We start from the raw sequence: 15,351 nt of genomic DNA, 5'->3' as shown, positions 1-15,351 counted from the left end.
TTTAAAATGCCAAAGCTTTTCTTTCTCTAGCCACAGCTCAATAAGTCAAGCAAGGGGGAAAAAAGTACAGAAGGATAAAAGTAACGTGGGATTAATTTTCGTCACACCTCAGTTTCAAGATTCAACATTCCCCTCATAAATAATTTACAACAATAAAAATGAGCTAAGGTCATGTTTGTGTAGGATGGAGGTAAATTTAGGCCTAATGAGGGTGATCCGAGCATCGTACAGGAGGGAATAGGTTGATCTATGGCACGGTGCGAGCAGGATCGACAGCTCACAGGGGCTCCATTACCAACTGGAAGTTGCAGGGCCAATCCGGAGGAGGGGGAAGCAAAATGGGGAAACTTGTGCCATCCCAGCTGTGGCTGCGAGGAAGGTCTCTATAGGGAACTCCCAAAGTTGACCTAGTGTTTTGGATGACAAGACAAATGTTGAGATTTTTCAGAACTATAGGATTGGGCCAATCTAAGTCTATTCTCAATACATGCTGGGTAACGAATAAAGGTGGTAGGATGCCAGGGACTCAGATTGGACCTTGAGCAGGTCCTCTTACTTTCACCTCACAGGTCATCAGGTCCCAGATGGTTCCATTCTGACCTCTCCCCTGAGCGGGCATACAGCCTCTGTGAGATCATTTCCAAGGCTGGGGGCTGCAGAGCCTCGGTTCAGGCAGCGTTGTCTGCCCCGAGAGGCTCCCTCGGCAAGGCAGGAGAGTAGTGTGTGTGTGTGTGTGTGTGCACACACGTACATGTATGTGCGCCCACATGTGTACGGAATGGGTAAGCTGGGGAGGGTTAAGGTGAAGTGTTTTCCAAGCTAGGAGGATTTTTTCCACCATGCCCTACTCAAAGAGCACCATGCAAACCACACAACAAAGCCAGGAGCAAGCCTGCTTCCAGCTTCTGCCTGCAGTGCTGCAGATAGCGCTTGGGGAGGCCCCAGCTTCCGGCACTGCAGCACCTAGCCAAGGCTGTCATCCCAGGTTCACGGAGAAATGAACTTTAACGATAAAGACCCTTCATACAGACGGCACACTGCTCCCTTGTAGCTGATCAAAGAATTACTACAACAGTGTGCTTAATCCCTGAAAGTCAGCAGTGCTGGGCTTAACTGATGCTGAACATTGTTTCGGAATCAAAGGCGTGCCTCCCGGCCCCAGTCTGGGAGAAAACTGAGCTACTGTATCACAGTTGAAAACTCAGGGGAACTTTGATATCATCTCTGTTTAATTTCCATGGCCCTCCTGAGCCTGGGGTTTATCTCGTTTTATCAACTCCTGTACTGAAATCAAAACCCAACTAACAAAGCTCAGACCTCTCTCCACCCAGGCCCTTCCAGCGGCGGGTTGTGGGCCGAGGAGTTTAAAGTGCTTTCAGGGAGCAACAACTGCAGGGGGCAGGGGGCGCTGCCTTCAAAGCAGGTGCCCTGGGCAGTGGGCCCACGTTCCAGCCTCCCGCCATCTCGGCCTCCTGCCGTGGTGAGGCCGACTCAGAAGCGGCGCCAGCCAGCGCTGCTGGTCAGGGCTGAAGGCATGACTGGCATACAACTTTTGAGGAGAGTAATTTCAAAGTATTAAAGGGGGGCAGAATAAATTGGGCTACTGTAATTGAAATGATAAAACCAGTGGCTTAATTACATCCCTACAGAAGGGCAAACCTGTGATCAGCTTGCTTGAAATCTAAAGTCAAGGGCACCAAAGACAAAAACTGCCTGCTCACATATACCAGCTTACAGGGCTGAGGAAGGGAAAAGAATAAACATTTCATTCGCTGTAGGAAACGCCACAAGAGCAGGTAGCTGCTGGAAATGGGTTGTCCCCCAGTAAAAGCTGCTGCTCCGGTCTTCGTTAAAAGGGTCTTTGCCTGTTTCCCATTGGCAGCGATGGTCTGTAGGAATCCATGTCCACCTCTGGTGCCCCGGGATTACTGACACCTTTCTGCTGGCAAATTGCAAGCAAGGGACAGAAGGACAGGCAAGGGACTGCCTGTCCCCAAGGAGGGAACCTGTGGCCAGGTCTCACCAATGCACACCACACACACAAACCCAGCCACCTCCTTACAGAAAGGTGCAGAGACCTACCTCCTCAGAAGGCTGAGAGCTGAGGCCAGTGTCCATGCTGTGCCCAGTTAAATGGGCAGCTGGCTTTGGGGCCACCCGTGGGGGACAGTGCACAGACTGAGAGGCTGTCACTGTGGAGCCTCAGGATGGCATCCTGACGCCTTCTGAACTTTGGACAGATTACCTGGTGACCAGTCAGGGTCAAATCACTCTGACAAATGCTGCTGGACATAGTCAGGTGGCAACAAATCACTGGCTGCTAGGAGGGCTGCTAAGTTGTTGGGCAACTAAGGCAAATATTTTTCTAAGCTTTCCTAGATCGCAAAGAATTTTCCAGCTAGGGAACTAACAATTGTGAGCACTTCCTTTTCCCTCTAACAGAAGAATCCAGTGTATGCGCATGTGTATTCAATCTGCCTTATGCTTAGATTTCTATTAACCATTTGATTACCAAACATAGATTTTGCATAAACCCCATGAGGCAGGACTAGGGTTCAGATTGCTGCAACCCTTATGGTGCAATGGTAGGTTCCAGGATTCACTTTCCAAAAATAAATTCAAGATCAAGTTCTATAGCACTACCCTGGCCAAAGCCCTGCCCCGGCCAAAGCCCTGCCCCACACAGGCCTGACTGTGCACAAACCAGGGAACATTACTGAAGGGTAGGGCATACTCCAGTACACTGTGGGTACCACCTGCTTGCCCATGATTACTGCAAATGAGGGTAGTCCATGTCCACTCCCATCAGGTCTTGCTGGGTGGTGTCATATTGTCCCCTGTAGAGAAGGAGAAAAAAAGGACCCCAACAGAATGCAGATGCCTACAAATGAAACCATCCTGGAGGCCCCAAAAGCAATGGTTCCTGAGTGTTTGGTGATAGGAGTCACAGCTTGCCCTGATGGGTACGGTGCTCACAGAGTAAAGACACTAATATAATTTCAGTGCCAGGCAAATGGGGGCCCCTGCCAGAATCATCAGAACACCTGTCTTCAGGCCAGCCAGGCCACCACACCCCTCTCTGACTTTCACATGGGTCTTGAGAAATTTTTTTCATATATTTGGTCATCTAATCATTCTACCCATATGCTAATGACTTCCAAAATACCTCAAGCCCAGGCTTCTATCCCCAGACTCAGAGGTGTCTGTCTCGTGTCTTTGCCCACATGGCTCAGGAATACCTCAAATTCAGCTGACCTTGCCATCTTCCCCCTGAAGCATCCTCCTACATTCCCGGTCCCTAAGGGGGCCTGGCGTGTGAACAGTGAGTCCACAGATGAACACGGAGCCACTTGGGCTAAGCACTGAGGCTACAGTAATGAGATGGAAAGTCCACATTCTGGAGTGGAAGTTATCCAACTTTAGCATGTGCAAAAATCACCAGGAAAGGTTGTTAAAATGGACATTCCTGAACCCCACCCCCGAGATACTGATTCAGTAGGCCTGAGCTGGTCTAAGAACATGCATTTCTAACAAGTTCCCAGCTGATACTAAAACAGCTGGTCTACAGTCCAAAATTTAAGTACAAGAGAGCAGGTATTCATCAGGTATTTGATAAATGAATGAATGGATGGATGGATGGATGGAATGAACCTAAAGGCAATCTTCCATGGAGAAAAGCCTCAGAATCAGCCCTCCAGTCTCCCCCTCCTTCCTCTTGACAGTTCAGCCAAGGGCACCAGGTTCCTCCCCTGCAGACACCCACCCCACCATTTAAAACCAGGGTCACACATGGGTGTGGTGGCTCACACCTGTAATCCCAGCACTTTGAGAGGCCAAGGCGGGCGGATCACTAGGGTCAGGAGTTTGAGACCAGCTTGGCCAACATGGCAAAACCGCATCTCTACTAAAAATACAAAAATTAGCCGGGTGTGGTGGTGGGTGTCTGTAATCCCAGCTACTCGAGAGGGTGAGGCACAAGAATCGCTTAAACCCAGGAGGTGGAGGTTGCAGTGAGCTGAGATGGTGCCACTGCACTCCAGCCTGGGTGACAGAGCCAGACCCCATCTCAAAAAAATAAATAAATAAGTAAATAAATAAAACCAGGGTCATGGTCAGGCACAGTGGCTCACGCCTGTAATCCCAGCACTTTAGGAGTCCGAGGTGGATGGATCACAAGGTCAGGAGTTCGAGACCAGCCTGGCCCATATGGTGAAATCCTGTCTTTACTAAAAATACAAAAATTAGCCAGGCATGGTGGCACGCACCTGTAGTCTCACCTACTCGGGAGGCTGAGGCAGAAGAATCACTTGAACCTGGGTGGCGAAGGTTGCAGCGAGCCAAGATTGCACCACTGCACTCCAGCCTGGATGACAGAGTGAGAGTCTGTCTCAAAAAAAAACAAAACAAAACACCAGGGTCACATCTTCCATTCCCCTCAAACCTTCTCCAATTGCCCAGCCAGACAGGTGCCACCACTCAGAATCCTGACATCATGCAAGCACGTAGTCTTAGCACACGAATGTGCACACATGCACTCGTGCACACGTACACATACACACACAGCCTTTCCTCTCAGAAGGCTAGAACATGCTTTCCCTAGCAGACCGTAAGTTACTCAAAAGTGTGTTATGTCCACCACAATGCCCAGCTCATGGTGGGTGCTCAATAAATGGATTATGAATGAATGGGGGAAGGATAAACAAACAAAATTCCTATCCTCTCAAAATTGCCAAGTTTCACTGGATTAAGGAAGGCACATAAAGGGGAGAGGGCATATAAAGGGGTGGGGACACATAAAGGGGCAGGGGCACATAAAGGGGCAGGGGAACAGCAGAGCTGTCAGACCCCTTCCAGTGAAAGCCCGGGGTCTGAGGTCACTGATGCCTCCATACAGGACACACACCATGACCCCAGGGGGGAGCCACTTGCAGAGGAGAGGGGAAGGGGCTGCAGCACTTCCAGGGAGTTCCAGATTTAGATCTAACTCAGTGCAGCCAGGCTGGATGTGGGCCTGTCAGGGGCCAGTGGGTGCCCAGGCTGGCTGCAGAAAGAATGCCCCGGAGAGCTTGTAGAAGCACAGCTTTCCCATTCCCTATCCTCAGGTTCTCATTTAATTGGTTCAGGCTGGGACTGAGACTGAAGAGTGCACAGACAAGGAGAAGCTCCACAGTGCTGGGTGATAGAGCAATGAATAAGACATGGAGCTCACGGGCTGTGGGAAATATCCCAAGAGAGAGGGACTGCAAAAGAGGGGACTCTTCCTTCCGCCTGGTGAGGCAGGGAAAGGTGAGCAAAGAACTGGCCTCCCTGAAAGATGGGGGTGTGTGGAGTGGTGAAAGTCTTGCAAGCAGAAGACACAGCCTCAACAAAGGCACCATGGTGTGAACACACAGGGACTGCTCGGGGAACTGCGAGGAGCAGATGGGCTCTGAAACAAGCTTATAAAATGCTTAAGAAAACAAATAAACAAAACACCATCAAACTGAACTAAAAAACCTGTCTGCACTTCTCTGCTGTTTCTAAGATCTAAGCAATGATGTTGAGCTACAGGAAGGGGCACCCCAGTGGTCTAACGGAAGAGATTCCCAGGCCTTCCGTTCATACTTCCCCACCTGCAACTGAACATTTCTCCAACCAACGCCCCTTCCTTCAGACCTCCATGGGGCCTCCTTATGCTATTAGTTCCAAGGGGGGAACGTCAGGCAGAGCAGATGAATGGAAGGGGTGCCCCCTTTGGAGTCCAAGGGACCCGAGCTTGAATTCCAGCTCTGACACTTACTGTATAACCTTAGGCAAGTTAAACTAAACTGGGCCTGAGTTTCCATCCCTATAAAACCGGAATAGCAAATAATATTGTTTCGACAGGGTTATAATGTGTAGAAAGCATCAAGAATTTGCAGCAAAAGGCAATCAACAGAGTAAAAAGGCAACCTATGGAATGGGAGGAAATATTTGCAAATCATGTATCTGATGAGCAGTTAATATGTGAGTCTATAAAAAACTCCTACAACTCAACAACAAAAAAACAAATACCTTAATTTAAAAATGGGCAAAGGACTTGAATAACAAATCTTTCCAAAGACAATATACGAATAGCCAACCAGCACCCAAAAAGATGCTCAACATCACTTGCCACTAGGGAAATGCAAATCCAAACAACATCTCACCTTATACTCATTACGATGGCTACTACCAAAAACAAACACCCATACAAACAAAATAACTGTTCGCAAGCATATGAAGAGATTGGAAACTTTGACACACTGCTGGTGGGAACGTAAAATGGCACAGCCACTATTTTATGGAAAACAGTGTGATGGTTCTTCAGAAAATTATAAATAGAATTACCATATGATCCAGCAATTCCACTTCTGGGTATCTACACAAAAGAATTTAAATCAGGGTCTCAAAGAGAATTGTAGACCCATGTTCAGAGCAACATTATTCACAACAGCCAAAAGATAGAAGCAACCCAAGCATCCATCTATGGATGAATGAACAAAATATGGTCCACACATTCAATGGAGTATTATTCAGCCTTAAAAAGGAAGGAAATTCTGAAATATGCTACAACATGATGAACGTTGAGGACAGTATGCTAAACTAAATAAGCCAGTCATAAAAAGACAAATACTGTATGATCCACTTCTATGAATACCTAGGGTAGTCAAACTCACAGAAACACAAAGCAGAATGGTGGTTGCCAGGGGTGAGGAAAGGGGGAAATGGAAAGTTGTTTTATGAGCACAGAGTTTCAGTTTTGCAAGATGAAAAGTTCTGGAGCTTAGTTGCGCCACGGTGTGAATGTGCATAATGCCACCGATCCGTGCACTTAAAAATGAGTAGGATGGTCAATTTTATGTTATGTGTATTTAACACTTTTTTAGAAAGCATCAAGAACTGTAGGTCTCTAATTTCAGTAAGTAGAAGTATAACCCAAGGTGTCTGTTAAGCCTGCAGATTCCAGGTCCTGTTCCCCAGAGATTCTGATTCAATAAAGTCTGAGTATGAGATCCTAGAATCTGCATTTTCATCAACACCACAGGCATATTTAGTGCATTACAAACTCATTTATTTCTCTCTTCTAAAGGATCAGGGGATATTCTTTTGAATATTCTGCTCTGATTAGAATCTGTTTTTTTTAAGTGTGTGTGTGTGTGTGTGTGTGTGTGTGTGTGTAAAGAAAGAAAGAACAAACTCGTGTTGACTCCTGCCACAGGTCCAACAAGATGGCCCTCCAGTCCTAAGGAAAGTATGAGCTACAAAGCTACTATGTGCAACCCCTGGGCTCTAGGCCCACAGGGCTCTCACATCTCTTCCTGGACAAGTTCTGCATCTAGCCAGAAGCGTGTCAAGTAAACCAAATGCATGTCCACAGGATGTCCCCAACAAGGGAGGTAATGTGAAGCACACTCTGCAGTGGCTTTGCCTCCCAGGCAGCTGGAGACAGGAGACCTGACTCTGGCAAACCCACTGCAACTAGTGCAGACGGCGCAGGGAAGCCACGATTCCCTAGGGCAGCCCAGCAAGCAGAAGGCCAAGGAGAGCCGGGGTTGGAGGGAGTGGGTTGGGGAAATGCTGGCCAGGGTGGGCCTCGGTGAGAGCCAGAGCAGCCTGGGGAGAAGCAGCTCATTCAAGAAACCCAGGCCTCCCCTCCACAACCCAACCTGCAAAGGAGGCTCTGCAACACAGTGTGCTCAGCCTAACCACATCCAGCCATGTAGTCATTTGTTACCTTCATCATCATAACAGCACCTTCGACTTTTCCCATGCTTGACTCCAGCACCATCATTATTTTGCAGTGTGGCAAGGGTGTCTCCCTTTGAGTATGGAGCACTTCCGGCAAACTCAGACAGAGGGGCCTATGCCATTTGGATTCTGATCCCCCCAGAAGAAGATCCTCCATGAAATGGATAGAGACTACACTTCTCCCTTACCCCTTCCAAGGCCCTGAGAGGGCATCCAGCAGTGTGCTCACATGGTGGCGTGGTTCTGTAACATGTACAAACACAGGATATTCTTGTGTTCTTTTTCTTAAAGCTCTCCCCGCAACAAATTGGATAAACATCGGACCTGAAGAAAACACCACAATCTGCTGCTGGATGCTGAATCGCACTTAAATTTCATGAGGACCACCACCTCCTGCAGTGCCAAGTGCAGTCACATACATTAGCTCCTTCAGCCCTTCTTGACTGACTAGCTTTATGGGGTAGGCTTTGTTCTTAAGACACTTTTACATTACGGAAATGGGGATTCAGAAAGGTTCTGTGACTCGCCTAGGGTCACCTGGGGTCCGGGAGGTAGCCCGAGAGTCAAACTCAAGCTCCTAAATCCAAGTCCAGTGTTCCTTCTACTATACCATCACTTCCTGGTTGTCCTGTTAAAGACTAAATAATAGGCCAGGTGTGGTGGCTCATGCCTGTAATCCCAGGAATTTGGGAGGCCAAGGTGGGAGGATGACTTAAGCTCTGGTGTTCAAGACCAGCTTGGGCAACATAGCAAGACCCCATCTCTACTAAAAATAATAAAAATCTAAAAAACAGCCGAGCGTGGTGGCAGGCACCTATACTTGGGAGGCTGAGGTGGGAGAATCGCTTGAGCCCAGGAGTTCAAGGCTGCAGTGAGCCATGATGGTGCCACTGCACTGCAGCCTGAGTGACAGTGAGACCCTGTCTCAAAAGCAAACAGGCAAAAACCAAAAAAAAATCAGACAGAAAGAAACTCTAAAAATAAATAAATAAGCTACTCCTCTCATTCATCCGTTAACAAACCTCTCATAATGACCCCTACCGTTTACTGACTTCTTGCCACATAGCAGGCACTGAGCTAGACTTTTCTTGCAAAATTTCATTTACATCACGCCATAATCCCATGAGATGAATACTACCATTAGTTTCACTCTACAGATGAGGAAACTGAAACTCAGAAAAGTTCAATAATTTGTCCAGGAGCACAAAGTAAGTAGGAAAGCCATGACTTAAGCTAAGGGCTAATTCTAAACTCCCTGCACATAACCATGGCACAACATTCCAGTTGGAAGTGGTAAAAGGTCCCTAGCAGGATGGAGACAGGGCAAGGAAAATGCCTTGAACCTAAATTAGGAGTGTGACCTAAAGCCTAGAAGGAAGGAATGAAAAATGTGGATTACAGAAGATAAGTTTAGGTTTAAATGAACCAGTAATCGCCACATCAACTGCTTCCCATGGGGCTTGGAGCCCGGGTCCCAAGCAGAAGCCTCATCTCTCTGAGGCCCTATTTAAAGACTCTGAGCGTGGTACAGTATCTCCAAGGACCCCACATGATTTCTAACAAGCAAGAAAGGTGTCACCATCTACTGTAACTAAACATCCTGGCACACTGAGTTTTTGAGTTAGTCAAGGCTTCACAGAGCGTATCTTTTAACTTTCTAAGCTTTCCTGGTGCCGCTGATAAGATTTCCTAGCCCTGTTAAAACGAGATGAGATCCAGCCAGCTGTCGAGAAATGTACAATGAGATTATACTGAGGAGGAACCACGAGAGACAAAGGCCCCTAAGAGGAGCTGGTCTGCTGTCTGCTTTTGTGACAGCAATCGGAGTGGGCTCTGGTTCTTGGGTGGGGGCAGGGAGCAGGGAAGGGGCAACCACCATTTGCCTTTTGCCCTCCTGTGGTCTTGCTCAGTGCCTCGTGCAAGAGGTGTTGAGGGGCAGGGAACAGAAGAGTCTCATCTTTCATGGTGAGAAGGGCTGCTGATTTAGAACAGTTGTGTGTTGGTAACAAAGAGGACAAAAGATGCTCTTGGGTCTACCCCATTCCCTGGTGCCTGCCTCTGAGGATGTGATGTCCCCTGGTGCCATGCCTCAGCTCTTGTCCCAGCCCCTGCTCCTCCCGTCTTGCTGGTGCTGGAGTCACTGTAGGGTGCTCGACGTGCCCACCATGTTCCTGGATGGGTGCTCTGGGTCTCAGGTACCCAGGCTGGGCATGTCACCTTGCAGACAGGTGCCCGAGGGTTTAGGTGTGCTCTCTGCTGTGCCCAGGTCACAGAGGCAGTAATGCCCCTGGGGCAGGTGCACGTTGGTCTGCACCCACGTGACCACAGAGAGCAGGACCCCAGGCCAGGCCGGTCAAACGATTGCCTGTCCCCAGTCTGTGCCCAGGTGGGCCACCTCCCTCTCACGCGGGCAGAGGTGGCTCTCGGCGCCCCTCACCTGCCCGGGCCTTGGGGGCGCTGCTGGCACTCGGGTCCCCCAGCTTCTCCCGCCTCTCGCCGCCAGGCCGAGCCCGGGCACCGGCAGCCGCGGCGCGCTCGGGGCTCTGCAAAGGCCGCCCGGGCCTGTCCCCGCCGCGGGCCGGGCACGGAGCCCGCAGGCCTCGGCGCGGCCCGGCTCCTCCCGTCCGCCCGCCCCTCGGCCCGGGGCCCGCGCCCGCCCGCCCGCCCTCCCGGCTGCAGGGCAGGCTCTGCCGAGCCTCCGCGGCGCCCGGGCCTCACTTAACTGTTCCCCGCTGGGGCGGCGGCGGCGGTGGCTGCGGCGGCGGCGGGTCCCGGCTCCGTCTCACGCAGAAGCAGCTTCTCATCGCCCGGGCGGCGCGGGAGGGGCCGGGCCCGGGGCCCAGGCGGCAGGAGCCGGCGCCGCAGCTCGAGCGCGAGCCTCACCGGGAGCGGCGGCGGCGGCGGCGGCGGAGGGGCGGGGCGCGGCCTGGCGGCGGCGGCGACAACGGCAGTGGCGGCGGCGGCTGCGGCGGCTCCCTCCGCGGGCCGCGGCGGCGGGCCGGGCTCCGGGCCTCCCGGCGCTGGCGCTGGCTCAGGATCGGGGGAGGCGCCCGGCGCCCGAGGCTGGCTCGGGCGGGAGGAGGGAGAGGGAGCCCTGGCGTCCCGAGCCCTCGCCGCCGCCCCGGCCGGCACCCCGCCTCCCCAGCCTCCCCCTCGGCCCAGCCCTTCAGCCGCAGGCAGGGCCCCGGTGCGCCCACCCAGGCCTCCCCGAGCCCGCCGGCGACCCCAGTCCAGCCTCAGGCCCCCGGGAACCCCCGGCCTCTGGAGCCTGGGGCATCGATGGTCCCCGCTCCCAGGCTGGTCTTTTCCAGGGACCCTCAGCCCGCTTAGCTCTCGTAGGCCTCGCTGTACGCAAGACCAGTCTTCCGCCCGGCTGCAGATCCCTGGAAGCCCCCAGGCCCTCAGGCTAGAAGTTGGCCCCTTCTAAGGACTCTCCGCCCACCCAGCCATTTTAGGCTTCACTGAACCCTAGAATCCTTCAGCTCATCTTCCCCCACCCCGCAGCTCACCTAAGGTGAGCTCAGCCAGTCGTCTCAAACTAACCCCAATTTCCTAGCAATTCTCAGGCCTCCCCTTATGTTGGTTAGATGATTTATCCCCAGAAGCCTAGAATCAGGTTTATGGGGCCAGCCTCAGGCAAGCATCTAGAAGAAGAGGTTTTTAGCAGGAGTCCTACTCTGCAGTACTTGGGGAAAGGCATAAGCCAAGGATAAAATGGAGCTGGATGGTTGGGGGAGGGTCCAGAGCTTGACACTCAGCTAGAGTGGCTGGTAGGAAAGGTGGACTCTGCGCCTTAACCAACCATGCCCCCCACACGGCCCAGCCAGGCACCCCAGGCAGAGGCCAGCGTGTGTAAGATTTGAAAGGTTTCTTGCCAGGAGGCTGGAGCATTCATTAGGAGCTGAGGACCGTGCGGGAGTGATCAGCATCGATTTGCTAATGCATTGAGTCTCATTTTCACACATTCTAGGCTTTTCCATAATAGCTGTTTGATCCTAAAGAAAAGGGTGCCAAGCAGAATGGGCTGTCAGGGGGAAACCACTAGGGAAGCCATGCACGTGTGCATTCCCAGTGTCTTCACTACTCAGAAATGCCATGGGTTCAGGTGGCTTACAGCAAGCCCTGTCATCCCATCAGGGCACAGATCATCCCTATGTTACTTAAACTGTTACACAGGAAAAAATAAATAAATAAACAAAAATTTTTATTTCATTTCCCAAGTTTAGCATAACCCTGATACCAAAATCCAACAGACAATACCAAAAAGAACTGCAGATGACTAACCTAGAACACGAGTCCCCAGAGAATGTAATATTTGTTTTTTGAAAATGGGCTTCTGTAGGCAACTTGAGAAAGTGCTGCATGCAGTTTATACTGTACCTTTTGGAGAATCACGATAAGTGTTCGTATATTAAGGAAGGCCTCTGTGAAGTCCAGGAGTAAAGAAACCTGTTTGGTTTGTTTAACCTGGCATTTCCCAAACTCATCTGAGCCAGGACCACCTTCTAAAGCTCACTGATAAATCTTCAATATGTGAACCTCCACTATAGACCAACTCATTTAAGTATATAATAGTTGTAAAACTATTAAATAAAATTTTAGCCATTTGAATCCAGTTTGTTATTAAAGCAACTCAAAACCCACCATGATCAAGCAAGATTTATTCCAGAGGCGCAAGAAAAATCCAACATTAGGGAATTTGTAAATTCATTGCATTGTTAAAGGAAAACAAATTACAGGATATTATCAATGGGATAGATGCTTTAAAAGTATTTTATAAACTTCAAAACTAATGACCTGTAAATTTCTAAAAACTCTTAGTAAACCATTATAGGAAGAAAGTTTAAACTTTTAACATGACAAAGTTTATCAGAAGCCATCAACAAACATATTTAATGGTGAAACACTAAAGGTATTCTCATTTAAGTCAGAGTCAAAAGGATGCCTGCTATAATGGCTATAGAATAAAGCCAATGCAATAAGATAAGAAAAATAAATAAGAAATATAAATATTAGAAGGAAAGACATAAAATTGTCATTATTTGCTTATGATTTAAGTGTTTCTCAAAAAGTAAAAATTAAAAAAAATCAACTAAAAATCACAGAGACTTTGGTAAGGTGGTCAGTTATAAGATAAACACCAAAATCAATGGTTTTCCTAAATGTTAAGGGAGAAGCCTTCTCCTTCCTCCCCTTTCTTCTTCTTCTTTTCTTCTTCTTCTTCTTCTTCTTCCTCTTCCTCTTCCTCTTCCTCTCCTTCTCCTTCTCCTTTTTCTTCTTCTTCTTCTTCTTCCTCCTCCTCTTCTTCTTCTTCCTCTTCCTCTTCTTCTTCTTCTTCTTCTTCTTTTTTTTTTCTTCCTTACCCTGTCTTATGGTGTTGGAGGGAGAAGCCTTCTTTTCCATATAGAGGGACTTCCATTAGAATAAGACTCCTGGCCTCTCTCCAGTCTAAGGGAAGATGAGTGAGTTTGGAAAAAGTGGACAAGAATAGATGCTTCTGAGTTCTCTTTTTGGATTTGGCTGACTGCAGAGAGCGAATATTTCCATGCGCTCTCACTGTGGGGTAAGTGAACCTGTTTCAGGGACAGAGTGATACTATTGTCCTGCACTACCTGCCACTACCAAAATAAATCTACTCAATTCAGGGAGAAATATAGCAAGCCCACTTAGCTACAGAGCAAAAGCTACTTTTTCCAGTCAGCTTCATTAAAAATTAAGGTAGTATTTTTGTCTTATGTCTCTTTCCTGTGTCTATGTCCCAGTTTGTTCCAAACTTAGAATAGGGAGGGAGGTATTACTTATAGAGACCTCCAAATACAGCACTAAATACCAGTTATTTCCATTTAGGAAGTATGATGGAAAAAAAGCATATTCACATTAGCAGTGAATACTATAAGGCATATACTAGGCATAAGCTTAACAAGAAATGTGAAGGTCCATGGAAAGAAAACTGTAAAACCTGACTGAAGGACATAAAAGAAGATATTAATAGTTGGAAAAATATAACAAATCCCTGGGCAGGAAGTCTCAACAGTGCAAAGACGCTGTATCTCCCCAACTCACTTTATAAATTTAGTAAAATTCAGATCAAGAAACCATTATGATCTGAGGGGTGAGGTGAGATGGAACATGATGAAATTATTTTAAAATTTACCTTGATTGGCCCGAGTGTGTTGGCTCATGCCTGTAATCCCAGTACTTTGGGAGGCCGAGGTGGGAGGATTGTTTGGGGCCAGGAGTTTGCGACTAGACTGGGCAACATAGTGAGACTCTGTCTCTAAAAAATTTTTTTTAAATGAGCCAGGTATGGTGGTGTGTGCCTGTGGTCACAGCTACTTGGGAGGCTGTGGTGGGAGGATTGCTGGAACCCAGGAATTTGAGGCTACAGTGGGCTATTATCACGCCACTGCACTCCAGCCTAGGCAACAGAGCAAGACCTTATCTCAAAAACAAACAAACAACAACAAAAACAAGAAACTTATCTTGATAAATAAGTATGAGGAAATACCCATGAAATTTTTGAAATGGAAGAATAATGAGAAAATATTGCTCTAACAAATATTACAATATAATGTAAAACTTCAGAAGAAACTATGGGCCACTAGTGTAAGAATATACACTTTTGTCATATATTAAGTTCTGTTTATAAATGCTTTGTTTTTATCCATTGATCTATTTGTGTGTGTGTGTGTGTGTGTGTATATATGTATATATATATATATATTTTTTTTTTTACTTTAAGTTCTGGGATACATGTGCAGAACATGAAGGCTTGCTACACAGGTATACATGTGCCATGGTGGTTCACGGCACACATCAACCCGTCCTCTAGGCTTTAAGCTCCACTTGCATTAATCATTTATCCTAATGCTCTCCCTCCCCTTACCTCCCACACCCCAACAGGCCCCAGTGTGTGATGTTCCCCTCCCTGTGTCCATGTGTTCTCATTGTTCAACTCCCACTTATGAGTGAGAACATGTGGTGCTTGGTTTTCTGTTCCTGTGTTAGTTTGCTGAGAATGCATATATTTTTAAATAACTATTCCTGTAAAAATAGGTATATCCACTGTATATTATACATCTATTGTATATAATAGGAATATCCATTTTAATCTATTGAGCTATTTGTATATAGGTATACAAATAAGATATACAAATTTGTATATTTCCATACACCTTACTCCAAACCATATTATCTGGCCTAGACCACTCTAGTAACTTCCTTACTGGTCTCCTGGCTTTGCCCTACCCAAACAATGGAAAGTAGCAACCAGAGCAATCATTAACAAATAATAATAGGCCAGGTGTGGCGGCTCATGCCTATAATCCCAGCATTTGGAGAATGCTGAAGCAGGAAGATCGCTTGAGGCCAGGAGTTCAAGATCAATAAACATAGTGAGACTCCATCTCCACAAAAAATAATAAATTAGCCAGGCATGGTGGTGTGAACCTGTAGTCCTAGTTACTTGGGAAGCTGAGGCAGGAGGATCACTTGAGCCCAGGAATTTGAGGCTATAGTGAGCTATGATTTTACCACTGCATTCCAGCCTGGATGGCAGAGAGACCCTGTCTCTAAAAAAATAAATAAATACTTTTTTAAAAT

General features: G+C 48.1%; 1 protein-coding gene across 3 annotated transcripts in view; it reads right to left on the bottom strand.

The window, feature by feature from the left end:
• Window positions 1-10,668, bottom strand: part of MVB12B (multivesicular body subunit 12B) — a 179,347-nt gene extending 168,679 nt beyond the window's left edge. The window contains exon 1 of one of the 3 annotated variants that reach the window (XM_024252634.3): window positions 10,473-10,668. In XM_024252634.3, the coding sequence (XP_024108402.1) occupies window positions 10,473-10,553 (81 nt within the window). In that variant the 5' untranslated portion in view covers window positions 10,554-10,668. Of the gene's footprint in view, window positions 1-4,265; window positions 4,373-7,937; window positions 8,628-10,472 lie in introns of those variants that run through there. The other 2 variants (XM_054520632.2, XM_054520631.2) reach the window with 2 other exon arrangements.
• Between the last annotated feature and the right edge of the window lie 4,683 nt (window positions 10,669-15,351).

Source organism: Pongo abelii, chromosome 13, assembly GCF_028885655.2.
Source record: "Pongo abelii isolate AG06213 chromosome 13, NHGRI_mPonAbe1-v2.0_pri, whole genome shotgun sequence".
NCBI classification, from domain to species: domain Eukaryota; kingdom Metazoa; phylum Chordata; class Mammalia; order Primates; family Hominidae; genus Pongo; species Pongo abelii.
Note: the sequence above shows the minus strand (reverse complement) of the source record. Positions and strands in the feature narration are given on the sequence as shown.